Genomic DNA, 11,238 nt, shown 5'->3' with positions numbered 1-11,238 from the left:
TCACGCTCCCTTCAGTTCCATGCCTTAGCAACAGCTCAGCTCCAGCAAGTTGGACAAGCGTGGCCACCGCGGGAGCCAGCACCTCTCACTGATGGGAAACGGCCCCTCTGTAATCCAGACCTATGGGGTGAGATTAATGAACAGCAGTGAGTCAGCCCTGCCCGCTGGCGTTACACAACCATGGATGATTCACAGCTCGGTCACCGTCTCACGAGAGGACTTTGAAGAAGGGAAGGAGCGCGGCTTGTGAGTCACTGACACTCAGGTGAGAGAGGAATCCAAAGCAGAGCACAAGGACAACTCCCAAGGACTTGCTGAGGTTTGTCTACATGTGGCTCAACTCAACAGGCAGCATCAGCCGCCTCCGGCTTCTGGTAAATCATCTGAAATGACTTGTAGCCTTGATACTGAAATCCTCCCTTCCATAGCACTGTGTGATGGCTTTGCTTGGAGAGCCTGAACCCTTGGGACACCAGGAGGGACGGTGCTGTGCCCATGGACAGAGAGCAGCACAGGGCTGAGGGCAGGAAGGGATGTCTGTCCACCCAAAGTACCCCAACCTCTCCTGCACTGACACCTGCTGCATCACATCACATCCCTTATTGGGGACCTCAGGACCTGCAGCAGTTCAGGGGAGAACTACGACTTCATGCAAAGGCTGCTGACGTCAAATGCACAAGAGATCTGCCTGGAAAACGCATGGGGAACCCACGATGTTCAAGGCTCCCCCAGTTACTACAGCCCTGCTGCTCTGTGCCATTCCCATCTTCAACAAGCACTCGACAAAGGACCACAGGAATACCCATCAACCTGCTGAGCTAATAATGACAGCACCCCAATCCTCAAAGCTGTCAGCCTCTTCAAAACGCAGCTCAATGAGACAAGTTCCTTCCGTGCGCTCCTTAACGCCGCCTATTCCCAGAGCACAGATTCAATTTGCAACCCAACCCTTGAGCCTGCTGGCTGCTGCACTGAGATCAGCGAGCATCACAAGGATCCACGCTGTCTCATTAGGCTGCCGTGCAGCCCCATGCCACCTTCAGGGCTATACTTGGAACCCACCACCTCCCTGCAGCGGGATCCATTCGAGCTGCATGAGCAAAAGCACTTGGAACAGCCTGCGAGTCCTCAACAGAAATCAAGGGTAACAAATCATTCGTAATAAATTTATTTTATATATTGGTTTACAGAACTAAACTGAACGGATAATAAACAGCACCAAGCCAGTGAGATTTGTTCTACAAAACGAGTTTAATACAAAAACATGACTGCGATGCTCAACTCCTCACTCTGTATTCGGATGGCTAAAAAAAAAAAGGAAAAGTAACTCAAAACCTGCAAACGGTTAAAAATAAAGGCTGGATTCCATAGGCACTGGTGTTTGTCACAGCTTCTGTAACACGGAGATCAAATCACAACGAGGAGAGTCAAGGCTGCCTTCAGCCGATTCCCTGCTTAGTGGTGAATGACTCCAAGGCGGCTCCTGAATCTCTCCTGTCCAAACACCTTGTATGTGTGCGACCAAAAGCAAAACAAGGGGTAGCAGCTGGATCCCTGCACAACACCTCCCTGTGCTGTGTGCCTGCAGAGGCTGCTCTCCCTGCAGCCTTGGTTAGCTTAGGCCAGACATGAATTCAGTCCCCACTGTCCCATTGGTGTCTTGGTCAGCGGTTTGATGACACTGGGAAGAACAGATTCACTGCATTTTCGCCCAGTTTCAGCTGCCACACTCAGGAGATATTTTCTTTGAGGAAACCAAACCAAAAACAAAACCCCCAAGAACAACAACAGTCCTATGCAGGACGTAAAAAACAATCTCAACTAACTAGATGACTGTAGATACAAAAAGCAATGCCTGCAGCACAAACAGAGGACGGGTTGCTGCTGCTTCTACCTGTTGTGAGGCTGCAGGAACGTGGATCTGGCACCCCAACACACCATGCATTGTACAGCCCTGCTCTGACCCACAGCACACACATTGCAGCTGCCCAGGATAAACAAGTACATTCAGCCCCAATAGACATTCCAAAGCTGCTATTTAATAGCCCACGAAGCAATCTTGGGGCTGTGGCCACAAGAAAGTGCTTTCCGAAGCTTCCTACATCCTTCACTTCCCACCCAAATTCCCCCCCCCCAGCCCCCCAAGAAAACATAAAGCACAGAGTTTGCAGACTTAAAAAGTGGAGCAGGATCACCAATGTTTCCCTCCACACCCCCAACCCAGCCCAAACCACCAAGGCACGTCACACTGCCCTCCCTCTACTACGACCTTCACCTGATTTCATCCCTCTCCTATTATTTCCTCCCCCATTCCCATAGGGTGCAGCAGACACAAACATCCTCCCTGTCGGGAAGCAGCAGGTGCTCTCATCGCTATCCTTGTACTGCTAAAAAACAAACGCTAACAAAATGCACCTCAACTGCCACCCCACCGTTTCCATGGGAGACGCTGATCTCCTCTGAACACGCTCCATGGCAGATGCTGCCTCCAGTTGGCTTTTGTGGAACTGTGGTCAAATGTGAAGGACCGTTGTCAGAGCGATCCCAGGTCCTTCAATCCTTAAGTACACATTTGTTTTTAAACAAGTTGCTTTAGGCCTGCTCGCTTACAGAAGCCAGATATCTGCTGGCAGGTTAACTTTGGTGTGATTCTGGCTTCCCACCAGCTCAAGCCCATCTTCTTTCTAAGCCAACATTATTGCCCTGATTATTTCTTTTTGTTTTGAAGATTTTCAGAAAGAAGAGCAAACAGAATCGTGCAATCCCCAACCCAAAGAGGTCAGGACCGTGACCTGCTCTTTCCCACCACCACAGAAGGGACCGTTCCCTTGTAGAGGTCCTTTTGCTCTGCTTCTGCTCCTCTTTAGTGTTCTGAATCTGAGACATAAGATGGCTGAGTCCATCTCCATACGAGCATATCCTCCCCTGCTACTCTGTGTGACTCTGTCTGAATCCGGGACTCGTTTGAGGCCAGAAACTCCACAGCTCTGTTCCAGACACGCTTCATTTTTTTCCTGCAAAAAAACCAGCAATGAAAATTACATTCTCAAAGTGCCTTCCCCTGCTTACAGCTACTGTAGCTGTTGGTCAGGCCAGTGCCAGTTTCCTGCACGAACAGTAAAGGAGATTAAACCACTTCAGAAGAGCCTCCCCAAAACCCCATTCAGCTGATGGGAAGGTTTGTTCTGAGAAGTGCAGCACCTTCCTGGAGAACAAGGCACGATGGCTGAGAAACAGGATGGCATCCCACATAGATTGGATGGAGGAGGGAAAAAAAAGATGCTCCAGGCCCAGGAAAAACAAAATCCAATTACTGTGTGATAGAACAATGACAATACACCAGTGGGACTGCAACAAATATCAGCCCCAGGACTGTCACATTAATCTCCAGCAGGTTAATATATAGCCTAGGTTTTATCAACATCCTTTATGAAGTGAAAGGCCAGACAGACTCTTCTTGCTTCCCATCAATTGTCTGCTCGTGGTCTGTCACCCAGTAACTATGGTTTTGAGTTGAGTTGAGTAACACCACGCTGACAACCCTCCCTAAGGAACAAAGCTCACCTGCTCTGAGGAGGGATCAGGCTGTCCCGAACATGGAGAATGCCCACATAGGGGTAACGCTCCAAGTTCCGCTCCCATTCCTTGTAGTGGTCCTGGACAACAGCTGGAGGGCAGAAGGGAAAAACAAGGAGAGACTTCAACACTGCAGGGAGGAGAAGAGTGCGACTTGGGTTTGCAGAGATATTGGATTCTACCTATGATCTTCTTCACCATATCGTACATGGCTTGCTCCTCTTCCTCCATCTTCCGCCAGCGATACCGAAGGAAGATTAGGATCCCCCACAGAGTTACCAGACCTGGAGGGACAGAAACAAACCGAATTCAGTGGTGACATACACGTACCTCCACAGTGCCAGCAGGTTTCTTTTTCACACCTCTCTGGAGGCAGCTTTCCTCCTTGCTGCAACATAGGCCTGCTTGTAACTGAATCCAAGCAGCACATTTTGTTCATCTGCACTGCACTAAACTGCGGGTACAACAACACCTGCAGCAGAAGAGTGTGTGTGCATGAGAGGAGAGGAGGGCACAAGGCCTCATCACAGCCTCCCCTCCAAAAAAAAACCTCAGCGTGACCACGGGGCTCTAATTCTCTAAATCCCAGAGCTATCTCTTTGCTAGAGGCCTCCCCTATAATAATCACTTAAGAAGACTGTCAAGCTCCACTGCTCTGCAGATAGCTGCTTGATAAGGAGATAAAGCCTGGGGCTCCAGTGCCAGCCTAAAATTCAGGAGATCTAAATTGAAGGTTTAGCACTGACAAATGTCCCTGTTACGACATGAGCTAACTTTAGCAGCTCGGTCTCTACAATAAACATAACTATCCCCTTTCACCCTCACCTCGTCTGGCTAGATTACAAACTCCTCCAGCCAGCACTCATCTCTCGTTATCACCTCGCTCAGTAAGACCTCTGTCTCAGCTGGGGTGTGACAGACTCTTCCCATAAAGCCTATAATACTTGAAACGCTACAAGTCATTACAGGAGAGTCCAGAAGACTTTGTAGTTTAATGCAAGAAAAGGAAGAATAAATGAATCTTTTAGATAGGTTAACATACTTATTTTGCAGACAGCAGTAATGGGTACTTGAGGAATACTCCGGGAGCTAATCAGCTTGCTGATTTAAGGTAAGTGTTAAGCACTCAGCACAAGAGCAGGTCTACAGGTCTCTTTCTGCTGCCACAAAAAGGTTAATTAGAAATTAACTCGTTGGCAGGTTTATTTCACCTCTGCTGGTTGGAAAAAATACGTGGGTGCATGCATGTTCATCTCTATAGCCAGCAAGGGGAGAAATCAATTCGAAATACCGACAACTTACACCAGAAAAACAGGAACAGGTTCATGACGGCAGTGATCACTGCCCGACGGAAACGGCAGCCGAGCCCCATCTGAGGATGGGCTGATTCCAGACAAACCACCTCTTCCACTCTGGTAACTGGTTCGGAAAGATCTTTGCCTTTCAACCTGATGGGAAGAGGCAGAAAACCTTCACTGAAGAATGCAGATGCTCCAACTGCGGTCTTTAATCAAGAGGGGAAACAGACTGCAGATGCAGTAACTCGTTCTGTATGCCACATAGAAAATACACCAACATCTTCGCACCTCCTCTTTCCAGAACGTTTTGGGACTGGCTGCTTAGCAAGGACTGGATATGGCTTTAGAAAAGGCAGCGGGGCTGGAACTCCCACCGGTAAACTGAAATCTCCCTCTGCAGACTCTCTGACAGCACCTCTCAGCGTGCAGAAGATTAAACTTTAAATTGGATTCCCACCTCCCAGCACAGAGAAATGGAAATGTTTACTGAGTCACTCATCAGCAATTGCAGAGAAAGCAGTTGAGGGAGACTGCAAACGTCCACGGAGGTTGTGCTGTTTCCCTCAGTACAGATGAGCATAAACAGTTTAGCTAGGAAAGTGACAACACATCAACTGTATCTGCAGTGAGAAATGGACACACCCTCAGAAAGCATTCACAGCAAAATCGATAGCACATCCTCCTGCAAAATCACTGCTACACACCTGCTGTGCCAGCCGAGATGCTTTTAACTCCCTTCTTTCTATACACATCCACACTGATGCGGTTTCCTGATTCGATCCTCTAAGCCAACAGGCATCAGGCAATCTTAGCGAGAGCCATCAGATTCAGCGCAACTAAACCAAGGGGGATTTCATTTTTTTTAAGCTAATTCAATTCCAGGTTTGCAATGAATGACTTATTACACAATGACATTTTCTCCATGTATTAGCGCAGATCTCACCAAGCACTGACAGCTCGTATTTGGTTCCTGGATTCTACAGCAGCAGCAAACATGGCTGTTTCCCACCCCTCGTCAAGCTCTAGCATTACTACCGTTGCAACTCATTTAATCAGAGATACATTTTATGTATGCGATATTATGCAATATTAAAATGCAAACAAATGTTAGGCTTCAGAGTTAACACAGAGTGGAGGCAGCTGACACTTCCCAGAGGCAGATAATTACGTCTGTGAAAACTGCATAACAGCCTCCCATTAGATTATGGCCCGAACGTGGTATTTTTCACCTGAAGAAACCAGCACTTGTACCATTCTACACGTACTGAAGCAACTGGCAGCCAATAAACCCAAGATAAAGAGCCCCACAGGTGACTGACCAAGCACCTGCGCAGTCACAGTCTGTTGCCTTTGACACATACTGTGCATTCTACTGGAAAGAGAACTGACACTAAAGGAAAGATACCATTCAACTGTCTGTTTCCTTCTCCTCCTCACAGACTTACTTGCTCCAAGGGATCCCAGGGCATGTGGCTGTTACCTATTGAAGAGAACACCCTGCTGACCTGCAAACCCCAATCCTTTTGCTGAGAGGGGGCAGCTCCACACAGCACCAAAGCTCTGCTTTCGCTAAGAGTACTGAATGAAAGAGTCATCTGGGGCACAGTGAGTACACAGGCAAGTTTAGCAAGTGTTCTCCCAAGGCCACGAGCAAGACACCAGAGCCACCACTTTAAGCCCTGCAGCAAGCACAACGTAGCAGTTAACAGGCACAGCATCAGACTTTGGCTTCACCTGCAAAGCAGTGTTTTCGTGAACACCATGTCCCCCATTGCAAGGGTTGGGAAACACACTGAGAAGGAATGTCTGCAGTTGCCAATCTGCTTTAGGACCATACGTTTTATTTGGGAACTTGCCTGGGAAGCACTGCCAAAGCGAGTCTCTGATTATCTTCTGAAATCTAATGAAGGTTTTTGTGCACACCTCAAGGATGACAAATTACACACCGGCCGACACAGAGAAGGATCATTGTGGAACAGCAGGCTTCCACTTACCATATTCCTAAATCTTTGTTACTGTTCAGTATCCAGTTCAGGGCAGCTTCAAACTTCTGTTGGGAGCCACCAGTTATATTCTGTAAGAAGAATCCATTAGAATGTCAGTCTCCCATTCATTTAAAATACTGAGTAGTGTTATTTCCTAACAGTTATGAGAGTTATTCTATGCAGTCTGTCCCTATGTTAATTCTAATCATAATTCTACAAACTGGAGGGATGAAAACTAAACCTGAAGGTCGGTCTGGACTGAAATCTTCTGACTATGGTAGATGATGCGTGAAGCGCTCTGTAAAATAACACTCTCTCAGACTGTTAAGACTAACCACTAAATACAACATAATCTTACTGACAGTTTACCATGAAGGAAATGGAATGCTGGATCGAAGCAGTCTGTCTTCTGACACTTTGGGGTATAGAAAGATTTTTCTTCTGCCCAGGCCTCAATCCAGGGAAATTTCTAGTCTCACAAGACTGATGACCGTGGCAAAACAACTAACCATTAAGTTAGATTTACAGAGCCTGAATCAGAGATGTAGGGGAAGATTATTTTCAATCGAACTGCTGAGAACAGGGCTGGCCAAAGGGGAAACCAGAGGTATAGGAAAGAACCAGAACAGGATGAAGAAGTAAAACAGATGGCAAATTGCTTTAGTATCTATTATTTACTGCCTTGTAAGAGACTAAGCACTACATTACAACAATAGCTGCTCACAGCCTACTCACCACCACGTGGTCCCTTGCTTCACTAACCCAAATGCATTTGCTTTTTAGATTCTCAGGGTTTCCACATTCAAAATTACCTGGTAAAATAAAAGAGTCAAATAAATAATGTTTAGGGAAAAAAAACCTTGACAGTTCAGAAATATACACAACTGCCTAGAAACGCTATCCTTTAAATCCAGCTACAGCTCTGGGCAAAACAGTGGCAAGGTGAGATTTACATGGTAGGCAGGTTATGATTATGACTAGTAATAAGTGCTCAGCCACTGGATATAGGTTGGGAGGCTGCAGTGGTGAAGTGTGATCGACACAAAATGCTTCTAAGAAGCCTATATCCCAGCTTTACCCTCTGCTCAGGCAGAGAAACACTGGCCAGGAACTCACAAAGCTGACCAAACAAATGTGCTGAGAGACCACACAAAACTGGTACCGAAGCTTTAGAAATCCTGTGAAACTTAAAAGAAATCCCATAATCTGCTGTCACGTTTCAGCTCAGAGCTGACAGTTTCTGAAGTCGCTCCGACTCCATTTGTAAGAGCACACTGATTTACACTTAACTGGCTCTGAGCATCTTGAAGATCATTTCAAGATGCTGTTAGAAAAGAACCACAAAGCTGAAGATTTACACCTCAAGTTCCCAATACACCAAGAAGGACCACTCCACAAGTGCATGGTGATACGAGCGCATTAGCCAAGCACTACTGAGATTAAAAATAAACACACCTTTCACTGTTTTTCTGTTACTCGACTTTCTCAGAGCTCTATGAGTGGAACTGACTGTTCCAGAAACCCCTCTCTTCAAATTAAGGTTAAACGTGTCCAGATAGCTGAGAGAGTGCTTTACAGTGACAAATGGAACTTACCAGCCTGTATGGACAAGTAGTTATACAACTCATGCAGCATGTTCATCACAACGTCCTTCTGTTTGGCTTTGCAGAACTGAAAGTCAGAAACAGGTAACACACATGAACAGGCTGGCAGCTATGGGACAGCAGTCAGACTAGGCAGAAATGTCACAACAAAATGCCAGAAGTGAGGCTTTGGCTCAGCTACACATCACTAGATAAAACTGAACACACCTGCAGCACAGCCACAGTTGCTGAGGCCAAGTGGAACTTAATGGAGCTTCCAACTCATCAAATCTCAAAGATAAAACGAATAATTTCACTCTGATACAACCCTGGTGGAAGCTTCCCTGAACTATTACACCTCTGTGAGAATCCCACCCGCAATATTTAAAGGTAAATAAATATATGCTTACATCATCTGTTCTTTTGTCACAATCCACAGGCAGGAGATGAACTATGGGAGAGAAAGAGAGTTAGCTGGCTGCAAAACACAAGCTTTGATCAAGAAAATAATAATAAATGTATTTTTGTTATAGACTTTCGAGTCTGACTCTGCTATTTTTAATCTTACTCTACACGGCACCTGGCTACACAAACAGCACATCCAAAGCACTGCCTTGGTAAGCAGCACTGAAAGCCAAAGAAACAAAACTGGTTTAGTACCAGACTGCCGCACAGGTATTTGTACCTGCTACATAGGTATCATAGAACACAACAACTAACTTTAAAACACCTCCTTGGAAGGCAAAAGCAAAAACAAAAGAACACACACTTATTTTCAGTGGTGAACAAGACTTCCCAAAGGCAAGGGGGGAGTGCAACGGAGATGTCAAGTGAGAGGATGATATATGTGATAGTGATGGAAGTAATAAAGTCAGAAAATAAAAGCTAATAAGGTAAAAAATCACAATGAAAGCAGCACACGTACAGTTCTCCTCTGTCTGGTCAAGCCAGCCCGACCCAATCATCTTCACCATGAGGATGCCCAGAAAAATCAGCAGCAGCACCAAGCTGGCGAGGCAAAGGAACTGGGAGAGGTAGTACTCGAGGCCTTTGCGCTTTCCTTCCACCTGCTGCCTGGGGGCTGAGCGCAGGAGCTGAGTGCGGGGTGTCACCACTGCAGCCGATGTCCCCCACCGGCTGCCCGAGCCCAGCCCCGTGTCACTCACAGTCCTCCATGGCAGCCGTCGGGTCAATCCCTCTCCCCAGCTGCTGGGTTTTGGCTCTCTGTCTGCCTCTCTTCTAATACTGGACGCCAGGCTCTCCTCTCCCCTCCCAAATGGGTAACTCAACCCGCTACGTCCTGCTGTGGTTCCCCAATGGGTGCTGGGTTCCACCTTGCTCTCCCGTCCCCACCAGCTGTTGGAGAAAAGACCCTTCCTTTCCGCCTTCCTTTCCCCAGCTGTTTCCCATTGTGCTGGGGAGTTCTGCCCTGCATTCCGCCCTACTGACGTGTCCCAATGGCTCCCGGCTGTCAGACCCCTGCTTTCATCGCTGGAAAAAGCTGTGGAGCTGAGCCTTCCACTTCTGCCTGCAGACCCACCCCAGGAGGGCCCGGAGCTCAGCCCCCCCACGCCATCCATGGACGTCCCCAACCCAGCCCTAGCGCTGAGCCCCTCGCTTCTACCCATAGACGTGTTCCACTGGGACGTGCTCGGCCCCCCGAACCCATCCAGGGAAGACCTGAGCCCACCGCTGAGCCCCTCGCTCCCCTCCGCGGATGTGCTCCACTGGAAGGAGCTGGAGGCCCGAAATCCATCATCCAGCGCCGGGCCCGGCCCAGCCCTGAGCCCCGCGCCGCTCTCCAGCGATGAGCTCCACGACGAGGGGCTGTTCAACGCCCGGAGCCCATCCCGGGACATCCCCCCCTCGCTCCTACCGCCGAGCCCCCCGCCGCGCCCAGGGGGCGACCCTCGCGGGTCTCCCCAGGACAGCCGGCCTCCCTCCGCGGCCTCCCAGCGGGACGCGGGCGCTCGTCCTCTTTCCTCCTCCTCGTCCTCCTCCATCCCGTCCTCCTCCATCTCCTCCTCATCCTCCTCCTCTCTGTCGCGGCCGGCCCTGCCGGGACTGAAGCTGAGGCGCGACCGCGATGCTGAGGCCTGCTGCGGCCTGCCGGAGCTGCGGCCCGGGCTGGGCGGAGCGCCGCGACCCCCGCGCTTCGCCGCCGCCACCTCGGCCCGCAGGCAGCTCAGCTTCTTGATGTAGACCTTGCGGGTGGTCTCGGTGATGGGCCCGGGCCGGTAGCCCAGCGCCAGCAGCTCCTTCCGGAGCTCCGCGTCTGTCAGCTCCGCCATGGCCGCGCCGCCGCCGCCAGGCCTAACCGGAAGCACTCCGTCAATAGGGAAGGGCGGCCGCCATCTTGAGGAGGGCCGGCAGCACTCTTCTGGCGGCCATCTTGGGAAGGGTGCACGTGGCCCGGCTGGCCGGCGCCATGTTTGTACAGGAAGTGCGAGTCGGACGCCATATTGGGAAGGCGGGTTGGGCTTCTCCGCCATATCGGGGAGGTCGCGAGTGAGCCCCTCTCGAAGCGAAGATGGGTCGGAGCAGGAGCCGCTGCCCACCTCGGGAGGGAGGGAAATGCAGACAGCGAAGTGCAAAAGCAGCCTCCCTTTTTCTCCCCCCCTTCTCCAGCCTGTAAAGAAAGTAATGAAAGGGCAGGGGAGCTGCACCAGGACAGAGTTTGTCCCAGCAGCCCCGTTCATTGCGTGACTCTCATAGCAGAGAACTTGGGAGTGGGGTTTGAGGGCTGGAGGATGGCAGAGGAGCTGAGGTTCCTTTGCAGGAGGGAGATCGGCAGCT

At 49.5% G+C, this 11,238-nt stretch overlaps 1 protein-coding gene across 1 annotated transcript; it reads right to left on the bottom strand.

Moving 5' to 3' along the window:
• Positions 1-1,142: 1,142 nt before the first annotated feature.
• LEMD2 (LEM domain nuclear envelope protein 2) lies at positions 1,143-10,784 on the bottom strand. The gene is made up of 9 exons (XM_072356283.1): positions 9,368-10,784; positions 8,853-8,893; positions 8,455-8,530; positions 7,595-7,671; positions 6,869-6,948; positions 4,879-5,024; positions 3,759-3,860; positions 3,565-3,667; positions 1,143-3,014 (listed from the first exon to the last, which is right to left on the bottom strand). The coding sequence occupies exons 1-9, from the start codon at positions 10,731-10,733 to the stop codon at positions 2,864-2,866; spliced, it is 2,142 nt and encodes a 713-aa protein (XP_072212384.1). The 5' UTR covers positions 10,734-10,784; the 3' UTR covers positions 1,143-2,863.
• Between the last annotated feature and the right edge of the window lie 454 nt (positions 10,785-11,238).

The sequence above is a fragment of the Excalfactoria chinensis genome, chromosome 23, assembly GCF_039878825.1.
Source record: "Excalfactoria chinensis isolate bCotChi1 chromosome 23, bCotChi1.hap2, whole genome shotgun sequence".
NCBI lineage: Eukaryota > Metazoa > Chordata > Aves > Galliformes > Phasianidae > Excalfactoria > Excalfactoria chinensis.
This window is presented reverse-complemented; position numbering and strand designations above follow the sequence as displayed.

What these genes read in the sequence shown, in the direction of transcription:
- LEMD2 (XM_072356283.1), bottom strand. Translation starts at nt 10,733, where the DNA reads ATGGCGGAGCTGACAGACGCGGAGCTCCGGAAGGAGCTGCTGGCGCTG. An exon ending in GTGACAAAAGAACAGATGAT is followed by an intron (nt 8,531 to 8,852) that starts GTAAGCATATAT and finishes TCTGACTTTCAG; the next exon opens with TTCTGCAAAGCCAAACAGAA. An exon ending in AACAAAGATTTAGGAATATG is followed by an intron (nt 5,025 to 6,868) that starts GTAAGTGGAAGC and finishes TCTTCCCATCAG; the next exon opens with GTTGAAAGGCAAAGATCTTT.